At 43.3% G+C, this 24,617-nt stretch overlaps 1 protein-coding gene across 11 annotated transcripts in view; it reads left to right on the forward strand.

Annotated features, from left to right (window-relative positions):
* kst (spectrin beta chain, non-erythrocytic 5 kst) overlaps positions 1 to 24,617 on the forward strand; it is a 377,873-nt gene that overhangs the window by 202,192 nt on the left and 151,064 nt on the right. For 9 of the 11 annotated variants that reach the window (XM_076172895.1, XM_076172894.1, XM_076172904.1 and 6 more), the window contains 13 exons: positions 6,310 to 6,516; positions 6,718 to 6,940; positions 7,911 to 8,509; positions 11,318 to 11,500; positions 11,659 to 11,865; positions 12,996 to 13,160; positions 16,518 to 16,679; positions 16,937 to 17,716; positions 17,818 to 17,967; positions 18,150 to 18,485; positions 18,719 to 18,898; positions 23,941 to 24,086; positions 24,549 to 24,617. The exon at positions 24,549 to 24,617 is cut by the window's right edge and continues 9 nt beyond it. In XM_076172895.1, coding sequence (XP_076029010.1) covers positions 6,310 to 6,516; positions 6,718 to 6,940; positions 7,911 to 8,509; positions 11,318 to 11,500; positions 11,659 to 11,865; positions 12,996 to 13,160; positions 16,518 to 16,679; positions 16,937 to 17,716; positions 17,818 to 17,967; positions 18,150 to 18,485; positions 18,719 to 18,898; positions 23,941 to 24,086; positions 24,549 to 24,617 — 3,407 coding nt within the window. The remainder of the gene's footprint in view (positions 1 to 6,309; positions 6,517 to 6,717; positions 6,941 to 7,910; positions 8,510 to 11,317; positions 11,501 to 11,658; positions 11,866 to 12,995; positions 13,161 to 16,517; positions 16,680 to 16,936; positions 17,717 to 17,817; positions 17,968 to 18,149; positions 18,486 to 18,718; positions 18,899 to 23,940; positions 24,087 to 24,548) is intronic. The other 2 variants (XM_076172899.1, XM_076172905.1) reach the window with 1 other exon arrangement.

Below are 24,617 nucleotides of genomic sequence, written 5' to 3' on the forward strand. Positions count from 1 at the left end.
GGAGCGCGTCAGCCTCTTCTCCTTCTCGGGTAACCCCCAGTCCCCTTTCCACCCATCATCAGACGAGCCGGGTCATCACGGAACCCTTTCTATGCCCGGTGGGCAGGAAGCCCGAGGTGTACCCACACGCGCGTTCGTCATAGGTGACTCAGCTTCGTCCAGAGGAGGCAGTCTCCCCTTGGCGTCTCCCGGACCATCCGCACCCAGGCGGGACTCTCTAAGCGGACATTCCCCGGACCTCCTCCCCACTCTCTGTTCACTCGTCACTACGTTGAAGGAACAGATGGAGGCCCAACGGGAATTTTTCCGCGCTTCTCAAGCGCGGTTCGTGCACCGCACGGAAGCTCGTGAGGAGTCACCACCCCCAAGGGCCCCCCTTGACCAGCTTCCACTTGCTCAGCCCCCCCCTGAACCCATCTGTGACGAGGATGGTAGCGTGAGGTTCCTCTCTGCCCGTGCCGACCCCTCCTACGCCGACAACGTTGTCCACAGCACCGTAGGGGGGGGCCACGCTCCCTTTCCCCTCCCGTTTCCCAGTCGGAATCCTCGATGGTGGTCCCACCTTCCTTCTCGGACGTCCTCGCGAGGGTTCGGAGGGCGAATCGACTGGGCCCCCCGAAAGAAGAGGAAGCCACATTCGAGTCTGACATCTTCATGACGGCCAATTCTCAGAAAGCCCAGCCTCCTCCCCTCCACCTTCCATGGAGTACGCAGACGGCGAGAGCCATGGCCCAGGCCTCTGACGCTCTCGCAACAAGGACGACCGAGAAGACGCGTTGGCTTCCGATCCCATTGGAACACCAGAAGCGCTTCTACACCCCATCGGGGTCAACCCTCAGAGCAGCCTCGATCCCGACGAGGTTACCAGAGCTGGTTAAGGCGGACGCCGAGTCGCTGCGCAGACGAAACGTCCTCCTCTCTGGCAGGGAAGTCAGCGACCACATTCATTCACTGGCTCTGTTCCTGGCGGTGAACTCCTGGCTAGAACGCCTCCTTGCCTCGGCGAGGGAGTTCTTACCAGAACTACAACCCCAGGAAGAATGCGATCTCCAGGCTTTTTTGGCAAGCGCGAGCAGAGCCCTGAAGCATCAGGCTTCCTGTCTCTCAACGTCCTGGGCCAACTTCGAGTCCCGCAGGAGAGACACCATCCTCGGGGACCCCAGTGACCCCAGTGACCCCCTGCTCACCCACACGCTGATTCCCCCGGATATGGTGGACTCGGCAATCACTAGCGCTAACCAGTTGCTACACAACAGAGCCATCGAGAGAACAGCCGTCTCTAGCTCGAGGCCAAGGACCACCCCCCATCGACCCCTCGGTCCTTTCAGACGCAGAGGCAGCCTTTTCGTCTCCCTAAGCGGGAAGACAGGCCCCCACCCCATTCGAAGTCCAAACCCCAGACAGGAAAGCCCCGCCCCTTCCCCAATAGAAAACAGGGGTGCAAACATCATAGAGGCTCTGGACCCCAACACAGGAAATTCTAGGAACTCGCCTGCCCTCCCGCACAGGATAGGAGGTTGCCTCTCTCTCTACTGGAGAGAATGGGAGGCTGCCGGGGCGGAGGACTGGACCATCCAGGTCATCAAGGCGGGCTATTGTCTTCTTTTTCACACCATCCCCAGCCTCTCCCCCTATCCCATCCAAGTCAGCAACTACCATCCGGACTCGGATCGCGGGCGGGCCCTAGTGGAGGAAATCTCCACTCTGCTTCAGAAAGGAGCACTCGAGGAAGTCTCAACTCCGGACCCGGGGTTCTACTTGAGGCTATTCCTCGTACCAAAGGCTACAGGGGGGTGGAGACCTGTCATCGATCTGTCTACTCTCAACAAGTTCCTTTCCCTGACGAAGTTCCGGATGGACACCCCAGAGGCCGTGAGGGCGTCTATCAGGGAAGGGGACTTCATGGTGTCACTGGACCTCCAGGACGCCTATTTCCAAATACCTGTGCATCCCTCATCCCGAAAATTCCTCCGCTTCGTCCACAAGGGCACCACCTTTCAATTCACCTGCCTATGCTTCGGCCTCTCCACAGCACCCCAAGTCTTCACCAGTGTTCAAACTCGTCTCAGCGTGGTCCTACTCCAGAGGAATTCGCCTACTCCGTTACCTGGACGATTTGCTGATCCTGGCACACTTCGCCCAGCTATGCCGCGACCACCTGGGGACGGTCCTAGCCTTCATCCGCAAATTGGGCTCCATGGTCAACCAGACGAAGTCAGATTTCATTCCAAGACAGAGAGTCACGTACCTGGGTATGATTCTGGACTCTTCCCTCATGCAGGCATTCCCAGTAGAGAAGCGAATCCAGAATCTCTCTTCTCTCGTCGTGCAGGCACTATCGACCGGGTTCCTCATGGCCAAACAGTGCCAAGTCCTCCTGGGCCACATGGCCTCCGTCGAGAGGTTAATACCCAGGAGCAGACTGAGAATGCGACCCCTACAGTGGCTCCTCAAGTCCCAGTGGTCCCCGCTAAGGGGAAACACCCGTCAACACATCACCCTTACCGGAGAGGTCAAACATTCTCTTCTCTGGTGGAAGGACCCGTGCAACCTGCTCGTGGGGATGCCCCTCGGCCCATCTCCCCCCGAAGTCCTCCTCTTCTCCGACGCCTCCAAGGAGGGGCTGGGGGGCCCACCTCAACGACGATCACGTCAGCGGTTCCTGGTCCACGGTCGATCGGACAGCCCATATCGACTGGCTAGAATTGAAAGCGGTACTGCTGGCTCTCCGTCACTTCTCGGGTCAAATCTCGGGGAAAGTTGTGGGCATCATGTCGGACAATTCCTCGGTAGTAGCCTACCTGAACAAGCAGGGGGGCACAGTCTCCCAGGACCTCTACCATCTCACTATGGAGATCCTCCTATTAGCCGAGAACCTCCAAGTGGCACTCGGAGGTCGCTACATCCCAGGGAAGAAGAATGTCTGGGCGGACCACCTCAGCAGAAGGAGTCAGGTAATCAGCACGGAGTGGTCCCTCCATCCGGAAGTGGCGACCTTCCTCATCAACAAATGGGGCTCCCCTCTGGTGGACCTTTTCGCCACCAGATGGAACCACCAGCTCCCGGTGTATTTCAGCCCTCTCCCGGATCCGCTGGCAGCGGGAGAGGATGCTCTTCTGCAAAGCTGGGACAACCTCGACACCTACGCTTTCCCACCGTTTCCCTTGCTCCAGAAGGTGCTCCAGAGAGTACGAACCGCATCCAACCTTCGGATGACTTTGATCGCTCCCTGGTGGCCGGAAGCCCCATGGTTTCCAGACGCCCTCGAGCTAGCAGTGGAGGAGCCCCTGGCCCTTCAGGGAAGACCCGACCTTCTACATCAACCAGTCAACGGGGCCTGGCACAAGAACCCGTCAGCCCTGGCGCTTCACGCGTTCAGACTATGGTCCGGATCCTCCTAGAGAAGGGTTTCCCCAAAGAAGTGGCAGAAGACATGTCCTCCCCTATTCGCTCTTCCTCAGCTGCCCTTTATCAAGGGAAGTGGAATGCTTTTGCAGAATGGTGCCACTCCCGAGCAATAGCCCCAGAGCAAGCCACCATTCCTCTGATTGCCTCCTTCTTCCACTTCCTCCGGAAGTCCAAGAAGATCTCCCTCTCGGCAGTGCAGGGCTATAGGGCAGCTCTTAATCAGGTGTTTTCTCTGAAGGGTATGGATCTAGCCGTCTCCAGAAATTTCCATGCTCTTCAGACATTTCAGAAAATCATGCCCCCCCCAGGGAGATCACTTCTCCTCCATGGGATGTGGCATTAGTCCTCAACGCTCTGCGGGGCCCCCCTTACGAACCCCTCCGAGATGCTAATTTCAAGGACCTCACCTTGAAGACAGTTTTTCTCTTGGCCCTGGCGTCTTCCAAGAGGGTCGGGGAGTTGCATGCCATCTCTTATCGAGTCGCCCACTCGAAAGGATGGCAAGAGGTCTCCTTCACTTTTCTGCCCCAATTCATTGCCAAAAACCAGGATCCGACCAAAGCCGACCCTAGATTCTGGTCCTTTAGTATTCCTTCCTTGGACGACTTTGTAGGGGGCGAACATGCGGAAATGGTCCTATGCCCGGTACGTGCTATCCGGACCTACCTCAAGAGGACGAAGCATCTTAGACCAGACTTGCCAAGACTGTTCGTCTCTACCAGGGGTACACCCAAGCCCGTCACTAAGACTTCCATTTCTTACTGGATCAAGGAAGTCATCCGCAGGGCCTACGCCTCGAGCCCCACGGATTACCCTGGAGCAAAAGCTCATGACCTCAGGGCAATAGGGCCCTCCCTAGTCTTCCGAAAAATCGGTCAGTCAACCAGGTCCTTCAAGCAGGTATATGGAAGTCCCAGACTACGTTCACTTCCTTTTACCTCAAAGATGTCGTGTGGGAATCCTTAGGGACCTCTCTGGGCCCCATAGTAGCCGCCCAAGAAGTCCTGAGATAACATACCCCGTACCAATGGCACACAGCCAACCCTGAAGCCTCATCCAAGTTCTGGATCGGCAACCATGGGGATACCTATCCCAAGTCCTTCTCATACTCCTACATTCCCTTACCTCACCGAGGGCTCTCAAGCATTCCAAGGGAATCCGTTCGAGCCCTGCAAGGGGTACAAAGTGAGTATGCCCTGTCTGTCTCCACTCTGGGAACAGATCCAGGTGTCCTTCACAGTTTCGGGGAATGTATAAGGGTCTGGTCAACGTAGATCTTAGCACTCTACATTTTCTCCTTACGAGGGTTTCCCAGGCTAGATAAATACTTCCTTCCCCCCTAAGTCCAAGTCTCCTTGGGTAAGGAGTACCGAAGAGTTTGTATTCTTCGGAACAAATGTAATTTTCGCAGGAAAATTAATTTTTCCCTGATACAAACCTGAGGTACTCCTTACCTCTAATGGCCCTCCTCATCCACCCTGCTAGTAGTTCCTTCTCCCTGGCCTGTCAACCCTCGTGACTAATTTCATACCTGGCTCAGACAATGGAGCTTCTACCCTCCTACCCTTGTGGGGGGAGGGGGGCCCCCCTTGCCCCAGGAGGGCCCCTTACTGAGGATAATGGTTGCCCAGACCCTCGGAGTGAGGTGTTTTCAAGCACACACAGTGTTAGCGGTAGAAACGCGCCGCGTATCCTTGGGTAAGGAGTACCTCAGGTTTGTATCAGGGAAAAATTAATTTTTCTGCGAAAATTACATTTTTTTTACTCTTTCCAAATTCCATTATGCTACATTTTTTAATGTTGAAGTTCATCTCATATCCCCGACACCATTCCCATATTTTATCCAGGTCATCTTGCAGCAATCTGAAATCTTCTGTTCTTACTCTCTTGAGTAATTTGGCATCGTCAGTGTGTGTATGCGTATTTACCTAGTTATATTTTATGGGAAGAGAGCTATGCTCATAGTGACCCACTTTTGTATCTTTTAGCATCCAGTGTGATCTTAAATTCTTGTATAGTTTTTGCACTCGCTGTTTCCTCATTCAGCTTGTTCTAGATATCTATCATTCTGTTTGGGAAGCTATGCTTTTTCAGATCTTTTCTGTAACTATCCTTTTAAAGTTTCTTTTCATGTCCTTTTGTTTTTTTTCTATCCCATCTCTATCAAGGACTTCCATCCCTTTCATAATTCTGTATATGGTTAGCAGGTCTCCTCTTTCTCTTCGTTCCAGGGTTGGTAGTTCAAGTTTGTCCTAGCTTTGTTCGTATGTCAGTTTGGAGAGTGTTGGTGCCATCTTTGTCATTGTTTTTTTAATTCTTTCTAATTTCTTTGTTCCTATTAGTACTGGGTATCCATAGTGTCACAGCGCACTCCAATTTTGGTCTTATCAATGTAACTAATATTTTCTTTACCATGTCCTCATCCATGTAGTCAAAGGCCACTTTTATTGATTTTAATAAATTGAAAGTTTCTCTGACTAGTTGATGGTACGTTTCTGGTGCCATGTCATTGGTGATAGTTACTCCTAGGTCCCTTTCAGAGTTGACTTTTTTAATTTCCTTTGCACAAATTTTGTATTGTCCCGATATGAGTAACTATCCCCAATGACATGGCACCATGATGGGAGAGGACTGAAGATAGGGGTGAATGGAGAGTGGTTGTGTATGGATGATGCTGTGATGGATAAGCGGTAGTGGGTACGGGAGAGGGGGTGAGAGAGTATGTGTAAGAAATAGATTGATGCAGCCTGATGGGATTTCTCCCCGTCTTCTCCTTTTCTGCATGAGGGGACTGAGTGGGGGGGTTGTGTTTTGATATGTGTGTGTCTCTCTATGAATCTTCAAATTTTATTAGATGAGTAATGTTCAGAAATTAAGATGCATTATTGTACCCCTATACAGCTTTCTAGCCAAAATCAATCTTCAGTTGATGAGGAAGAGCAGCAGGAGGAGTGGACACATGAAGTACAGCTGGTCCCTCAAGAATACTGGGAGGAAGTTCCAGTAGAGAATGTTGAAGAACGTGTAGTCATGGAGGAGAGAGTTATGCCACAGGTCATTGCTAGGTATCCATTTGAGGGACAGGGAATGAAGATGGCCAAAGGAGAAGTGAGTGAACTATTTTCGTGTGGACTAAACTAAATAATGAATAATAATGAGTAAAAAATTAGTTCATTTTTAGAAATTGGAATGATATGAATAATTACAGTGGGTTAAAATGAAGTTTTACTTGCTGATGTAAGACCTGCTTTCATAAAGGCCTTTAAGAAGAAATTTCCTTGTAAATTTTCAATTTCTTAACCCTTGTAGCACATGTTCCTACTGAACAAGACAAACAAAGACTGGTGGAGTGTTCGTAAACCAAGTGGGGAAGAAGGATTTGTGCCAGCTAACTATGTTCGTGAAGTTGAACCAAAGAAAATTCAAGTTCGTGTTAAAAAGCCTGTTAAAGTTCGTGATGTAGAACGTGTAAAGAAGACCAAAATGGTTAAACAGACAGTTCCTGTGAAGAAGGTCAAACCAAAAGCTCCCCGTAAGTATTGATTATAACTCTCTCTCTCTCTCTCTCTCTCTCTCTCTCTCTCTCTCTCTCTCTTCTCTTCTCTTCTCTTCTCTTCTCTTCTCTTCTCTCCCTCTCTTCTCTTCTCTTCTCTTCTCTTCTCTTCTCTTCTCTTCTCTCCCTCTCTTCTCTTCCCTCTCTTCTCTTCTCTTCTCTTCTCTTCTCTTCTCTCTCTTCTCTTCTCTCCCTCTCTTCTCTTCTCTCCCTCTCTTCTCTTCTCTCCCTCTCTTCTCTTCTCTCCCTCTCTTCTCTTCTCTCCCTCTCTTCTCTTCTCTCCCTCTCTTCTCTTCTCTCCCTCTCTTCTCTTCTCTCCCTCTCTTCTCTCCCTCTCTTCTCTTCTCTCCCTCTCTTCTCTTCTCTCCCTCTCTTCTCTTCTCTCCCTCTCTTTCCTTCTCTCTCCCTCTCTTTCCCTTTCTCTCTCCCTCTCTCTTTCTCTCTCCCTCTCTTTCCCTTTCTCTCTCCCTCTCTTTCCCTTTCTCTCTCCCTCTCTTTCCCTTTCTCTCTCCCTCTCTTTCCCTTTCTCTCTCCCTCTTTCCCTTTCTCCCTCTCTTTCCCTTTCTCTCCCTCTTTCCCTTTCTCTCACTCTCACTCCCTCTCTCATTCTCTCTCCCTTTATCTCTCTTGTTCTCTCGCCCTGTCTTTTCTTTCCTCACTCCTTCCCACATTCTTCCCTTCCCTCGCTCTCTCTTTCTTTTCCTCTCACTTTCCTTCCCTCTCTCACTTTCCTTCACTCTCTCACTTTCCTTCCCTCTCTCACTTTCCTTCACTCTCTCACTTTCCTTCCCTCTTTCACTTTCCTTCCCTCTCTTCCCATCCCTCCCTCCCTCCCTCCCTCCCTCCCTCCCACTTCCACATTTTCACTTTCTTCCCCCTGCATGCCAAAAATACCACCTAAGGAGGCTGTGTTTGATACAATTTTTAGTTACTTTTTTTTTTTTTTCAGCTCGAAGTAAGCGAGGAATTGAAGATAATGAAACAGTTGAAAAGAGATTAAAAACAATAAATTCTTCATATGACCAGCTTCAACATTTGGCTCAGCAAAGGCACTTGTTGTTAGAAGATTCCATAAAGTTGTTTGCATTTTATAAAGAATGCTCAGGTTTTGAGACTTGGATGAGAGACAAGGAAAAAATTATCAAGGCAGATGATCCAAAAGAAGGTGTAGAAGCTGCAAAAAGAGTTTTTGAACAGTTCCTGACAGATTTGTCTGCTGCCAACAAGAGAATTGAAAATATCGACAAGATGGTGGAAGAGTTTGTTGCAGCAGGTCATAGCCAATTGGATAAGGTTGAGGCAAGACAGAGGCAGATTCACGATCAGTGGGCACATTTGAATCGAGTTAAACAACAGAAGGAGAGGAGTCTTGAAGGTGCTTCAAGTGTTGAGTTGTTCCATCGTACTTGTGATGAAGCTCAGGACTGGATGGTGGAGAAAATGGAAAAGCTGGATATAGATGAACTTGGGCGGGATCTCAAGACAGTTCAGTCTCTACAGAGAAAGCATGACCAGTTGGAGAGAGAATTAGCACCTATACAAGAAAAGGTATGGATGTAGATTTATTAGGTTGTCTTTTTATATGTATATATAAAATTGCCTCCGTTGAGAATCAGTGATGTATATGTATATACATATATTTTAATATGTATATATAAAATTACCTCAATTGAAAATGAGAATGATAAGTTAGGAAAATGGAAGAGAAATAGGGAAAGATGAAGTGAAAGCAGCTGTTAAGATGAGAGCAGCTAAGGCACCTGGGTTGGATGGATGCCATGCAGAATGTCTGAATATAGGAGGGACAGTTATGGTGGACTGGCTGGTGAGGTTATTTAATGTTTGTTTAAGAGAGGGTACAGTGCCGGAGGACTGGAGGAGTGCCTGTATAGTTCAGCTTTACAAGGGAAAAGGGTACAAGTGTGAGTGTAGTAGTTTCAGAGGGATCAGCTTGTTGAGTGTAGTTGGGAAGGCTTATGGGAGGGTCTTGATCGAGAGGATTATGAGAGGAAGAGAGGGAGTAATTGGTGAGGAACAGTGTGGTTTTAGGACAGGTAGGGGATGTGTAGATCAGATTTTTGTGGTAAGACAAATATATGAGAAAGCTATAGGAAAAGGTAAGGATGTTTTTTTGGCTTTTATGGATCTGGAAAAGGCTTACGACAGGGTAGACAGGAAGGTACTGTAGATATATGGGATAGGAGGAAAGCTGTTAAGAGCAGTCAAGAGTAGTCAAGAGTTTTTATGAGAGTAGTAGAGCTTGTGTCAGGATTAGAAATGGAGAGAGTGAATGGTTTGAGGTAAAGGTGGGACTTTGTCAGGGATGTGTTATGTTGCCCTGGCTGTTCAATCTATACATGGATGGGGTGGTGCGAGAGGTGAATGCAAGGGTAGTGGGTCAGGGGTTGGAGATGGTTAAAGAAAATGGAGAAAAGTGGGAAATAAGCCAGTTGTTGTTTGCTGATGACATTGCGCTTATAGCAGGATCAGAGGAGGGATTGAGGAAGTTAGTGACAGAGTTTGAGAAGGTGTGTGAAAGAAGGAAGCTAAAGATAAATGTGGGCAAAAGTAAGGTGATGAGATGTACAAGGGGAGAGAGTGACAGCAGGCTGGAAGTGTATGCATCATCCATACACAACCTTTCTCCATTCACCCCTGTCTTCTATCCTCTCCCATCCTTCCTCAACAGACATTCCTCTCTTTTGTAATGCCCCTTTCACCCCATCCATCCATCTTATCCTAGGACGCCCCCTCGTATTCACACCTTCCATCTCTGCCATCCACACCTCTTTTACTAATCTTTATTCACTCATTCTTTCCATGTGTCCAAACCATCCTAATACTCTTTCATCAACCCTATCTCCCAGCTCCCTTTCCACCCCTGTTCTCCTTACCTCCTCATTTCTCACTCTAGCCTACTAACCCCTATCATACTTCTCAGACATTTCATCTCAAACACATTCAAACTCCTCCTCTCTTCCTCTCTTATGTTCCATGTTTCTGCCCCGTACAGTGCTGTTGGCACACTCACTCCTTCATATAAACTCCTCTTAGCATCCATTCCCAGATGTCTATTTCTCATTACACTTTTTAATCCACCAAGGCATTTACTCACTTCTCTCAATCTACATTCTACCTCCACTCTCACTCCTCCCTTTCCTGCCACATTCGCACCCAAGTATCTAAAACTATCCACTTCCTCAAGTCTCTCTACCATAATACTCACTTCCAGTCTGCTGCCACTTTCTCGTACATCTTATACATTTACCCAGATTTATCTTCAACTTCCTTCTTTCGCACACCTTCCCAAACTCTGTCACTAAGTTCCTCAATCCCTCCTCTAATCCTGCCAGAAGTGCAGTGTCATCAGCAAACAACAACTGACTTATCTCCCACTATTCTCCATTTTCTTTAACCATCTCCAATCCCTGGCCCACTACCCTTGCATTTACCTCACACCACCCCATCCAAGTTGCCATAACACATCCCTGGGGAAGTCACACCACTCACTCGCTCTATTTCTGATTCTATCACAAGCTCTACTACTCTTGTAAAAACACTTAACTGCTCTTAAAAGCTTTCCTATCCCATATATCTGCAATATCTCTCACCATGCCTTCCTGTCTATCCTGTCATAAGCCTTTTTCAAACCCATGAAAGCCCAAAAAAGCCTCATTACCTGTTCCTATAGCTTTCTCGCTTGTCTTATCACAAAAATCTGATCCATGCAACCCCTACCTATCCTAAGCCCACACTGTTCATCACCAATTACTCCCTCTGTTTCTCCCTTAATCCTCTCAATCAAAACCCACCCATAAGCCTTCCCAGCTACACTTAACAAACTTATCCCTCTGAAACAACTACTCACACTTGTCTCCTTCTCCCTTGTAAAGTGGAACTATACAGGTACTCCTCCAGGAGATGGTGACAGTAAATCTTAAAGGAGAGGCTCAAAGAAATGGAGTATGAAATATTTAGAGTTGTATTCAGGAGGCAATGGAGGAATAAGGATGAAGGTATAGAGTAAGAAAAGAAAAGAAATTTCTTGGGGAATGAAAAATATGCAAAATAGGTATATGGGAATGAATGCAAGGAGAAAACTATGTGAAGGGGTGATTGTGCCCAGAACACTGTATGGGGTAGAGACTAACAGTTTAAGGTAGGTAGAAAAGAGGAACTTAAATTTGCAAGATGAAGAGTTTAATAAGTATGGTTGGGTTTACTAGGATAATGAGAAATGAGGAGGTTGAAAGAGAGCTGACATTTAGGATTGATCAAAGAATATATGGATAAGCATGTGTATTATTGATAGTGGCTACAGAAATATTATATGAATGCTTGAATTTTGATTTTTAGGTTAGTAGAGTCAACTTGTTGGCAAATTCGGTGAAAGCTTCCTATCCACATGAGAGAAAGACTGTTGAAAAACGTCAGGCAGAGATTCAGGACCTGTGGCAGCAGCTTCGAGGAAAAGCTTCAGACAGACGAACTCGATTGGAAGAAGCTGTTGGCAAGCAGATATTCTTAAATTCAGCTAAGGTGAGTTTATTAGTGTCTTGATTCTTTTTTTATGTGGCAAAAGTTTGGCAAAGAAAGTTTTATACTACATCATGTTTATCCAATTTAATGTCACTGTAGTGATGGTGAATGGTGTAATGGAATCTGTATTCATATAAATTAATTTTGCCTCTTTTTAGAGTCTGTTAAATTGGGTTGGAGATGTGAAGCATGCACTAAATGCTGATGAGGCAGCAAGAGATGTAACAACAGCTGAGCAACTACTCAAGAGTCACCAAGATTTAAGAGATGAGATCAGAGCACATCAAGATGAATTTAATGAGCTTAATCAGCTCGGTGAGAAATTAGCCAAGAGAAATCCAGATTTTGATGATGTGAAGGAGAAGGTAAGATTAAGGAAAGGATTTTTTAGAAGTAGAATATTTGATTTTTAAAACTTGTTAACTAAGTTAATCATGGTTAGGTAGGTTAAAATTCATGATAAGGATTTGTAAATTATGAATATTGCTCAAGATAGTACTTGTTACTTTATTTTGTTGATAGGAACTGCACAATATTCTATTGTTTGGGAATGGTTGAGTAATTTTCTTAGTGAAATGCATTGGATATGCATAAAATATAAGAATTTTGCATTAGATTTTCATAATTTTGTAATGGTTTATAAAGAAATTACTTAAATTTAAAAAGTTTAGTGATAGATAATTGCTAAGTCTCTGGGCTAACCTCTTCAATACAAGTGAAATTCCCGCATGCAGCATGAGCTGCCTGATGTACGATGATGCATCACAATACTCGCATTCTTAAATATAGATTTACAACTACTCTTTCTCTTTCACTCTGAGTATTAGTAACCAGAAAATATGATCAGACCAGTTCACAGAATATGGGGATCACTCGGCTACAGCTACAAAATAAATATACATGGAATAAAGATGCCGATGCTGGCATCCTCTTATAACTTGCACCTTATGACACCCACCTAGGCATCATTGTATTGAAGTGGTTAATGGTGGACAGAAAGCTACAACAGAGTAACTTAAATGTGGAATTAAAAGGTCTTTCTTCTGAACTGTTTTGAGGAAGGTGGTTTTCTAGATAAATATGGGTAGATTTAGACAGTAGAAATATCAGTAAGCAGTTAACTAATTGTGATTAAATAAATAACTTGATAGATGAGTTCTACATGAAGTTTCTCCACATTCCTCTTCAAAAAACAATGATTACATTAGATTGTGTTAATAAATTTCTCAGTGGTAAGTTTTACAGGTTTTCCCCATATGGTGAAGGCTGCAAATGATATTGTCATGACAGTAAACAAAATCCTGTATTGGATCATTTAACAAAATATAACAGTTCAGAAATCTTCCTGTATATATAGCCAGTTAAGAGTGTTTCCTTGCTTCTGTACACCCCCCCAAAGATGTAAGAGAATCTAATTTTAGTATAGTTCTAATTTATATCATAGTTTAAATTTTGAGTAGAAAAACTTAACATGAATTTTCTAAACCCCAAATAGATGGCATTGCTTAATGAAGAACAAAGTGCAATCTACCGGGGCTGGCAAGAAAAAGGAGATTGGCTTCGGCAGTGTATGGACCTACAGTTGTTCAACCGAGAGGCAGATCAGATAGATGCAGCAACGAGCTCCCATGAAGCCTTCCTAGAATATAATGACTTAGGAGTAAGAAATTTTATTTTTGTGGAAGTTTATTTCTTGACAGGAGGTGTCATTGATTAATTGAAGCAGCCTTGCTGTGGATATGCTGTCTTGCTTCATTGCTTCTAACCTGGGAAATGGGTAGGATACAAGGATGAACCTTCATCTACAAGGAGCCAAGATGAAAAGGAAAAGTGGTGGGTGGGAGTGGAATGGGTGAAAACGGGTGCTTGCCATTGACATGACTGCTTCCCTTATAAAGGTAAAGAAGCCCTTGGTATATAGATTTTTTTTTTTTTTTCATACCTTGGCTGGCTACCTCCCTTGTAAGGGGAAGCCGTTTGTGAAGTGGATCTTCCAGGATGAATAAATCATCTGACATTAGGTTGAACAAAATCCTCATCCATACAAATTAAAGGGTATTTTCCTGATTATGAAAGGGATGGTTAAGAAGAGACTTAATTTGGGTAAAGGGCAGCAAAAGTAAAAAGTTGTTCAGTGTTCCTTCAGAAATGAAGATTCATTTGACTATAGATTGTGTGCTTTTAAGTTTGTAAGGCTGCCTTTGAAGTCCCTAAAATATTGATTGCATATAACAATGTAGTCAAGATCCCAGTATAACACGTTAATGGAGGATAGTTGCCGTCAAGTTTTAGGTTTTTATTAATACCTACATAATATTACCTTTTGGGTGTTTTGAAACTTAGAGTTTAACATTATTCTTAATTTCTTTCTTTTCTCCAGGAACGAAAAAGTGTTTTATTTCTATATTTACACAAGAATAACATAACAATCACTGTTTCTTAGATAACAATTATTTAAGTATAATTACATCAGTAGAAAATCAAGTGATATATGAACTAACCCTTAACATTTGCACTTAACTTAAGTGCAATCTGGGTAAACATGTGGAGGAAACAAAGAAAAAGGTCGCACACAAGAATCTGGAAAAAGCCCTTTTGACACTCCTAAAATTCCCAAAAGGTGAACCGAAAATCAATCAAAAAACCTTACACCAGAACTAGGATGTATTTCCTCATGTCTATTAAATACTCGCAATTGACCTGACAGGTCAATGGAGCCACAGGGTGCAACAAAGGAACTTTTTTCTGCCCCACTTTGGATAACTGCATTACAACTGTTGGATCAAGAATAGAAAGGAAAAACAGGGAGGGGGAGTATTATTTTTGACTAGGAAAAACTTAAATGTGACAAAGATACATACATACATTTACCAAGGCTTTTTCCCCCTTACAAGGGAGGTAGCCAAAAAGGAAAAGGCATAAAATCATTTCCACCCATTCCATCCCTGAATACACTCCACACCCCTCCACCCTCCCTCTCATCCCTGCACCTTGTCCACTGCCCTGGGTCAGAAGCAGTGTCGCAAGACACAGCACATCCACAGCAAGACCGCTTCATTAAATTGGCGACCCCCCCTCTCTGTCCCCCCATTGCATAAAAGATAACAGAAGGAAAAATCAATGTAGAGTCAATTGTGATAAAAGTTGAAAGTAACCACATGAAAAGTAAAACATTTGTAGTAGTGTATGTATCCCCCAAAACACAGTCCTGGACATTAAATGCTCATTCCAAACTGTTGGAAGATACTAAGTATGAACTGACAAACGTATCAACCTATTAAGGTCAATGAAAGTGGCATTTGACTATTTGGATGAAGAAATTATTAAAAAATTATTAGTGACATTAATAAGACCAAAGCTGGAATACGCAGCGACACTATGGACACCCAGTACTAAAAAGAATATAAAGAAATTAGAATACAGAGAGCAAAGACAAAGTTGGCACCAGCTCTTTCCAAATTTACATACAAACAAAAATTATCCAAATTGGAACTGCCAGCACTGGAGCAGAGAAGATAAAGAGGTGATCTACTGACTATCTATAGAATCATGAAAGGAATGGAAATCCTTGTTAGGAATGATTTACTAAAAAGTGACAATGGAAAAACGAGGACACAAAAAGAAACTCGAAAAGGATAACTATAGAAGAGATCTGAAAAAAATAGCTTCCCACAGAGTGCTGGATATCTGGATTAATCTAGATAAAGAAACAGGTGTGCAAACAGTATTCAAGATTTTAAGAAAAAACTTGATGCTGAAAGATTCAAAGATGGGACACCACAAGCATAGCTCCCTTCCCATATATTACAACTAGGTAAATATTTAAATACTAAACTTAAAGTACACACAAAGAAAATAAGTATCCAAAATTACCTTGGTACTAACCCAGAAAAGAGAAGCAAAACAACAAGATAATTAACTGGCAACTCAAGTGTGCACTGCACATGCCCAGCCTGCCAGTGATGGAATCACCGTAACCATACCTCTAAACAGAAATTGAAGTACATTGCAGCATACTGATACATGGTATCTTTGCTACAAGTTGTATTAAATTAATTTGGTCTCATTACATCAAAGAAGAAAATAAAATGATAAAAGATAATATAAGAAAACTGCAAAATTGGCAGTCTACACACATACCCTGCCCTAGCAGCATCCATATGACCTGAGGCCAGGACAACTAAAACTCATGCTGTGATCTGACCAATGTTGACCTTTTGGATGTGACAGTGGTATACACTGACGACCGAGATAGGTGTGTGTGTGGGGGGGGGGAGCAAGCTTTGTGCTGGTAGACAAGCAACAAAAAAAAAAAAAAAAAAAAAGTGGACATTGGCTACATGACTATACATATACCAGAGGCTTTTTCCCCCTTACAAGGGAGGTAGCCAAAAAACAGTCATAAAGTCAACTCCCACCCATTCCATCCCCACATATTCCACTCCCATTCAACCCTCTCTGTCCCTCTTATCTTGGCTCCTCCAGGATGACTGGTCATCAATGCATCTCACCCACTGCCCTGGGTCAGGAGCAGTGTTGCAAGACACAGCATTTAATGTTTATTAATATATACCAAAGGCTTTTTCCCCCATACAAGGGAGGTAGCCAAAAAGACATAAAAATCATTCCCACACATTCCATCCCCAACACACTCCACTCCCCTCCACCCTCTACCCTCCCTCTTATCTTGGCACCTCCTGGATGATGGGTCATCCCTGTATCTTGTCCACTGCCCTGGGTCAAAAGCAGTAAAGCAAGATACAGCACATCCCCTTTCTGTCCCCTCATGCAGAAAAGTAGAAGACGGGGAGAAATCCCTTTGGGCTACATCAAATTTTTCTCACACATACCACCTCACCCTCCATCCCCCCACCCATTCCACCTCGTGCATCACATCATCATCCATATACAACCATTTTCCATTCTCCCCTATCTTCTGTCCTCTCCTCTCCTTCCTCAACAGACATTCCCCTCTTCCCCCAAAGCCCCGTTATTAATAATGATAATTTAATTTCAGCATACCCTTGACGATGTTGAGGCTCTGATGAAAAGACATGATGACTTCGAAAACACCCTCATGGCTCAGGATGAACGTCTTCGCACATTCAGCGAAATGGCAGATAAACTAATCGCTGCAGACCACTATGATGCAAAATATATTAACGAACGTAGAAATCAGGTAAAGTTAAGAACCTAACATCCATCGTTGAATTCTAAGAATGATATTTTTGATCATTATTATTTACACATATGTGGAAAGTTAACCTTAAATTGTTTGAAATATTCTTGGTTTAGTTGAAGCCATCATTGAAACTCTACCAACATGTACTCTGTCACTCACTGAATAATAACATATGACACATTAATTGATAATACATTTTTAGTGATTCTTAAGATTGCAAATTGAAATGTCAAATGGTCATGTTTGATCCATAGGTTCGCGACCGTCGTGTGAATGTGAAGAGCAAAGCCCAGAGCCGGCGTGAGATGCTAAATGCATCAATGGCCTACCAGGAATTCAAAGCAGATGCTGATGACTTTGATAAATGGATGGTTGAAAAGAAAAAATTGGCAGATGATGAATCATACAGAGACCTCAACAACTTGGAAAGGAAACTGCAGAAACAGGAAGCCTTTGAAAGGGAGTTAAGAGCCAATGAAGGTCAGCTGCGTCGACTAAACAGCAATGGTGAAGACTTGATTGGCATGAATCATTATCGTTCAGCCAGCATTCAGGAAACACTGAACAGATCGAATGATGAATGGCAAAAACTTAATGCCAAGACAGCAGAACGAGGTCGGAAATTGAGACAAGCAAGTGACCAGCTTCATTATAACAAAAATATGGAAGAAACTGTAAAAGGCTTAGATGGCATTGAATCAGCATTAAAGAACAAAGATGTGGGGCAAGATTTAAGGTCATGCAAAGACCTTTTGAATAAGCAACAAAACATTGAAAATGATATGAATAACATGGAAAGAAAGATCTCTGATTCATGCAGTGCAGGTGAGGTTATGGCTCAAAATGGTCACTTCGATTCAGAAAACATTCTTAATTCTTGTAAAAACTTCAGAGACAGATTTGAAAACCTAAAAGATCCTGTAGCCCTCAGAAGAGCTAGATTAGAAGAATCTCTTCGATATCATGAGTTCCTCTTTGAAGTGGAAGCAGAAAGACAGTGGATTAAGGAACATTTACCTGCGGCCAAGTCAGAGGTAAGTGAGTGTGAATTTACTGTATAGTTTTTGACAAGATGGAAAAAGATGTTATAAGTTTTCAGAATAAAATATATGCATTTCTTTTTATTTGGCTAAAGGTCTTAGGACAGAATCTTCATGAAGCCCAGAATTTGCAAAAAAAACACAAAAAACTCCAAGCTGAGTTGCAGGGTCATCAACCACAGATTCAGAAGACGTTAGGAAAGGGTGTCAATCTAATAGGTGATAATCATCCTGAAAGTAAACAGGTTTGTATGCCTTTATTGTTTGATGAGATTTATTGAAAATTGTACAAGTATTAATTTGCTTACAATTCTAATAATTGATACTCAGCCTGAAAGAAAACAGGTTTGTAATCCTTTCTTATGTGAGATTTTGTGCTAATTTAAGCTTTAATTTGCTTTAAAGTACTAATCTTTGTAATTACTAGGTTGAAGTACATTCTGACGAGCTAAAGAAAGAATGGGATGACCTTCAAGTTGCTGCCAGTGAACGTAGTGGCAAATTGGACTTGAATCATAAAGCGCAACAGTATTTCTTCGAAGTTAATGAAGTTGAGTCGTGGATGAATGAGAAACGAAACATCTTGCAATCCAAGGATTATGGGCGTGATGAGGATGTAGCTCGGAAGATGCTAGCAAAACATAAGGCTATTGAATTAGAAATTGATACTTACAGTGGTTTGGTGAAGGAGATGGGGTCTGTAGCTGAACAGATGATAAAAACAAATCATCCGGAGTCAAAACTCATAAAAGATAGACAACAGGTAAGATCTAGCTATAGGAGAGAGACACCCTTACCCCTGTCATTCTTTGAGTGGAGATTTGTCTCCAGTCATAAAGGAATGTTCCATGCATCTAGTATGTTGGGGTGTTATTGCCTTGATATATATATATATAGTATGTTTTCATGTATAATTCTCTCTTTAATATTTTGTTTTCTAATAGAAATTTTAGTTGGATTTATTATTGTTATTATTATTATTATTTCCTGCTACAGTTCATAAATCAAGAGCTGAAGGACTTGCAAAAGTTGTCTGCCCACCGAAGGCAAAAGCTGATGGAATCAATGTATCGTCATGAGTACTTCAGGGAAGCAGAGGACTTAGAGCAATGGATTGCTGAACAGATGCAAACAGCAACCTCAGAGGACTTTGGACAGGATTATGAGCATCTTCTTGTAAGTAAATACATATACAGAAGGCTTTTTCCCCCTTGCAAGGGAGGTACCCCAAAAACAATGGCATAAAATCCACTCCCACCCATTCCATCCCCACATACTCCACTCCCAGCCACCCCCTTCCCTCCCTCTTATCTTGGCTCCTGGATGACTGGTCATCCCTGCATAACACCTACTGCCCTGGGTCAGAAGCAGTGTCACAAGACACAGCAAGGCTGCTACATTAAATTGGCAACCCCACTTTCTGTCTCCTCATGCAGAAATGGAGGAGATGAAGAAAAATCCCTTTGGGCTGCATCAATTTTTCACACATACTTCCTCATCCCCCCATCCCCCACCCACTCCCCCTCATGCATTACAGCATCATCCATACACAACCATTCTCCACTCACCCCTTTCTTCTGTCCTCTCCCATCCTGCCTCAATAGACAATCCCCTCATTTCCAATGCCCCTTTTACCCCATCCATCCATCTCATCTTTGGTTGCCCCCTGATATCCACTCCTTCCACCTCTACCATCCCCACCTCCTTTACTAATCTTAATCAACCCTATCTCCCAACTCCCTTTCCACTCCCATTCTCCTCCTTGCCTCCTTATTTCTCACTCTATCCAGCCTAGTAACCCCTATTATACTTCTGAGGCACCTCATCTCAAACACGTTCAAACTCCTCTTTCTTATGTTCCATGTTTCTGCCCCATACGATATATCTGCACAACCCCTCCTTCATACAATCTCCTCTTAGCATCCATTCCTAAATGCCTATTTCTCATTACACCTTTTAATCCCCCAAGGCATTGACTTGCTTCTCTCAATCTACATTTTACCTCCACCTCCACTCCTCCCTTTCCCTCCACTCCTCCCTTTCCCTCCACATTCGCACTCAAGTATCTAAAACTATCCACTTCCTCAAGTCTCTCTCCCTTAATACTCACTTCCAGTCTGCTGCTACTTTCTCCCCTTGTACATCTTATCACGTTACATTTACCCACATTTATCTTTAACTTCCTTTTGCACACCCTCCCAAACTCTGTCACTAACTTCCTCAATCCTGCCTCTTATCCTACCACAAGCAGTGTTGTCAGCAAACAACTGACTTATCTCCCACTTTTCTCCATTTTCTTTAACCATTTCCAATCCCTAACCCACTACCCTTGCATTTACCTCTCACACCACCCCATCCTTGTATAAATTGAATACATACATATACCAAGGCTTTTTCCCCCTTACAAGGGGGGTAGCCAAAAAGGAAAAGGCATAAAATCATTCCCACCCATTCCATCCCTGAATACACTCCACACCCCTCCACCCTCCACCCTCCCTCTTATCTTAGCACTTCCTGGATGATGGGTCATCCCTGCACCTTGTCCACTGCCCTGGGTCAGAAGCAGTGTCGCCAGACACAGCACATCCACAGCAAGACCGCTTCATTAAATCGGTGACCCCCCCTCTCCGTCCCCCCATGCATAAAAGGAGAAGATGGGGAGAAATCCCTTTGGGCTGCATCAAATTTCGCTCACACATACTACCTCACCCCCCATCCACCTCATGCATCACAACATCATCCATATACAACCATTCTCCATTCACCCCTGTCTTCTGTCCTCTCCTGTCCTTCCTCAACAGACATTCCCCTCTTCCCCAAAGCCCCCTTCACCCCATCCATCCACCTCATCCTATGACGTCCCCTCATGTTCACTCCCTCCACATCTGCCTTCCATACCTATTTTACTAGTCTCTCATCACTCATTCTTTCCATGTGTCCAAACCATCATAATATTCTTTCATCAACCCTATCTCCCAACTCCCTTTCCACCCCCGTTCTTCTCCTCACCTCCTCATTTCTCACTCTATCTAGCCTAGTAACCCCCATCATACTTCTCAGACACCTCATCTCAAACACATTCAAACTCCTTCTCTCTTCCTCTCTTATGTTCCATGTTTCTGCCCCATACAGTGCCCCATAAATTGAATAGCCAAGGCAAAATAATACATCCCTTACAAAGTCCCAACTTTACCTCAAACCACTCGCTCTCTCCATTTCTGATTCTAACACAAGCTCTTAATTCTTGTAAAAACTTCAGAGACAGATTTGAAAGTCTAAAAGTTCCTGTAGCCCTCAGAAGAACTAGATTAGAAGAATCTCTTCGATATCATGAGCTCCTCTTTGAAGTGGAAACAGAAAGACAGTGGATTAAGGAACATTTACCTGTGGCTGTTTTTAAAAGCCTCCTGTCCCATATGTCTGCAATACCTCCCACACTGTCTTCCTATCTACCTTGTCATAAGCCTTTTCCAAATCCATAAAAGCCGAAGAAACCTCCTCACCTCTTCTTAAAGCTTTCTCACATATGTCTTGCCACAAAAATCTGGTCCACACAACCCTTATGTGTCCTAAACCCACACTGTTCCTCACCAATTACTCCCTCTGTTCCTCTCCTAATCCTCTCAATTAAGACCCTCCCATAAGCCTTCCCAACTACACTTAACAAAATCATCCCTCTGAAACTACTACACTCACATTTGTCCCCTTTTCCCTTGTAAAGTGTAACTATACAGATTCTCCTCCAGTATTCTGGTACTCTACCCTTTCTTAAACAAACATTAAATAACCTCACCAGCCTTTCTACCATCACTGCACCTCCTTTAGACATTCTGCATGACACCTATCCAACCCAGGAGCCTTACCTGCTCTCATAATCTTAATAATTGCCTTCACCTCATCCTTCCTTATTTCTCCATTTTCCTCACTCATCACAGTCATTTTCTTAGCACTTCCCACTGCAACTACCTTTCCCTCTCTATCTGCCTTCACATTTAGCAACTCCCAAAAATACTCTGCCCATCTTCCTGTTACTGTTTTTTCTTCCATTATCATCTCCATCTGCACCTTTTCTTCTCGGCTTGATTCACCTCCTCTTCCTCTTTTAATTTCTTTCCAAAATATCTTTTTATTACTTTCAAAATTTTCTGTCACAATCTTACCCCATTTCACATCTGCTCTCTTCTTTGCCTCCTTTATCTTATGCTTTATCATATGATTCTCTTGTCCTATTTTGTAACCAATATGTGAATGCTCACTTCTACAACCTTCTTTGCTTCCTCATTGCACCACTCACTACCCTTCTTTCTATTTCCTCCCATCCTCCATGTTCCACACATCATCTTTGCACTCCTTGTGACTCCCTCCTTAAACCTTCCCCATTCTTCCACTCCTAGTTGTACTCTATCTTTCACTCCCACCCACTCTCTTCTTGGACTCCTCTTTTTCTTTCTCATTTAAACAGTTACTTTAAACACCTCCCTGCCTTTTGTCCTTTTCCTCTTTCTCCATCCTCCAATCTCAATTTACCTTCCAGCAAAAAATGGTCTGATATTCCCCCATCTCCCCCCCTTAAAACATGTATTTCCTTAACTTTTCCTACTATATTTCTCGTTACCACTATATAGTCCAATAATGCTCTGTCTACCACCCTTCCATCCACCATCCGCTCCCATGTGTACTTATGCTTGACTTTCCTCCTAAACACTGTATTTATCATCAACTCTCTATACACATCTCCATCAACTTTCCACTACAATTTTTTTCCTGGGACTCCACACTTACCAACCACTTCGTCTATTGGTTCATTTCCTACCCTAGCATTAATGTCTCCCAATACCACTACATTTACTTTTCTCCCTAATACCCCTATGAACTCATTTAAATCTATCCAAAAAGCCTCCCTTTCCTCTACATCAGTGTTTCTCAACATTTTTACACTTGCGTAACCTTTAAAATAAATTGCATGTCTCAAGAAACCCCTGTGCAAAAAAATATATACCATATCTTTCTCATTTTATTTTCATCATCATAATAGGTTAGATAGTATGATGTCTACATTACATTATTACAGTGACCAAGAATATGTCATGCGTGATTAATTATATTACATATATGAAATAAAGTAAGAAATCAAAAGTGCATTAGCTTATTTCACTTGTTCTCGTGGAACCCTTAGAGTCCTTTTGCGGATGCTTAGGTTTCTGGAAAACCCTGGTTGAGAAACACTGCTCTACAATCTTCTCACTACCAGGCCCATATGCACTTACAAAAACCCACATCTTCCCAGTTTCACCTTCATCCACTATAATCTTGAAGAAACCTTTCTCTCCTCTACATACTTAACTATCTCTTCACTTACTAGTATAGCCACCCCTTCTCTCCCTCATCCTCTCTTCACTCCTGAGATCCAACTACACTCCCAAACTGCAACTCACCCCTCCTTTTCAACTTAGTTTTACTGAATGCCAACACATCCATCTTCTCACAAACATGCTGCCTATCTCTTCCCTTTTACTCTCCTCTGTACTATATCTATGCACATTAATAGACCCAAACCTTAGGATACTGGTTGGGAAACTTCCATACCATCTTATGCCTTTACTGTTTAAGGAATATTCCCTTTGGGGCTACAGGGAGAAGGATGCCTAATCCTATCCCTGTCCCATTTTTGTCCCCTCGTATGACTCAAGTGGAAAGAATTGGTGGCAGTATTCTTATCCCCCACCACAGTGTTTGTTAAAACAAGAAAATGAATATTCAAAGAAATGGTACAGGACAGTAACGAGAGTTGGGGAACAGCATAATGGGACAGTCACAGTATAATAAAGTAGCATCATTTCTCCATGAACAGAGATTTTCTGTACCACAGACAAAATGATATGTGCCTCTGGTCTGTAGGGACACCCCATAGACCCTAAGTATCAGCTGCATGCTACATAGCAGCTTTTAACCCCACAATAATGTGCAGCCAATACCCCAGATGGGGAAATGCTTACACTTTTTTATTGCACTTTTTACAATGCAGTTAAAGTCTTTCTTTTGATTTACCCCTCACCCCATTTTTATATGCATATTTGAAACAGCTGCTTGATTTTTTTTTTTTTTTTTTTTTTTTACACAACAAAAAAGCAAACATTAGGAGGATATAGTATGGAAGAATCATTTTGGTGCAGTATTGTTGTCCATATTGTACTATAGTCAAATTTAAAATTTTCCAGTTGTTGCAAGCCAAATTTGACGACTTCAAACACAGAGTAGAAGCAGGGTCTGAGCGATATAACCAGTGTGAAGAGCTGGCCAAGAAACTGGTGGCAAGTGAAAGTCCATATGCCGCTGAAATTGAAAGGAAACAAGAACAATTAAGGTAGGTGATGATTTTTTTTTTAATGACCTAAAGGAAAGTTTTATTATCATGCATACTTGTTTAGGTAACTTTACTGGAAGGATTCTTGTAGTAAGCATGTCATGACTACAAGATGGATTAAGTATTTTTCTTTTACTGGATTAAAGGAACTGTCACCTTCTAACAAGGGCTCTAGTGTGCTAACTTTTAGACTTGTGGAATGTACAGCATGTAGGGAACTTCAGAGTACAAGTATCTTTACATGAATCTTTATTTAGCATTTCATTGAATTTATATAAATTCATTTTGACTTGGACTAACCTATTTTTCTGATCATTTACCTTTTGGCTCATGGGATTCTGTTGTGTTTACAAGTAGCAACTCCTTAGTAAAATGACAACATTTGTATGTGCTGTTATTTATTCATGGCTAAACTTATATGATCTTCCTACCAACTAATTTCCTCCTCAACAAAACTAACAGTCGAAGCAGTCCAGCAGCTTCTCCCAGCAAACATACTGATCCAGCTGTTGAAGTCACTAAATATCACAA

This window comes from Oratosquilla oratoria, chromosome 33 (genome assembly GCF_046742065.1).
Source record: "Oratosquilla oratoria isolate Oo_2021 chromosome 33, ASM4674206v1, whole genome shotgun sequence".
Classification (NCBI taxonomy): Eukaryota; Metazoa; Arthropoda; class Malacostraca; order Stomatopoda; family Squillidae; genus Oratosquilla; species Oratosquilla oratoria.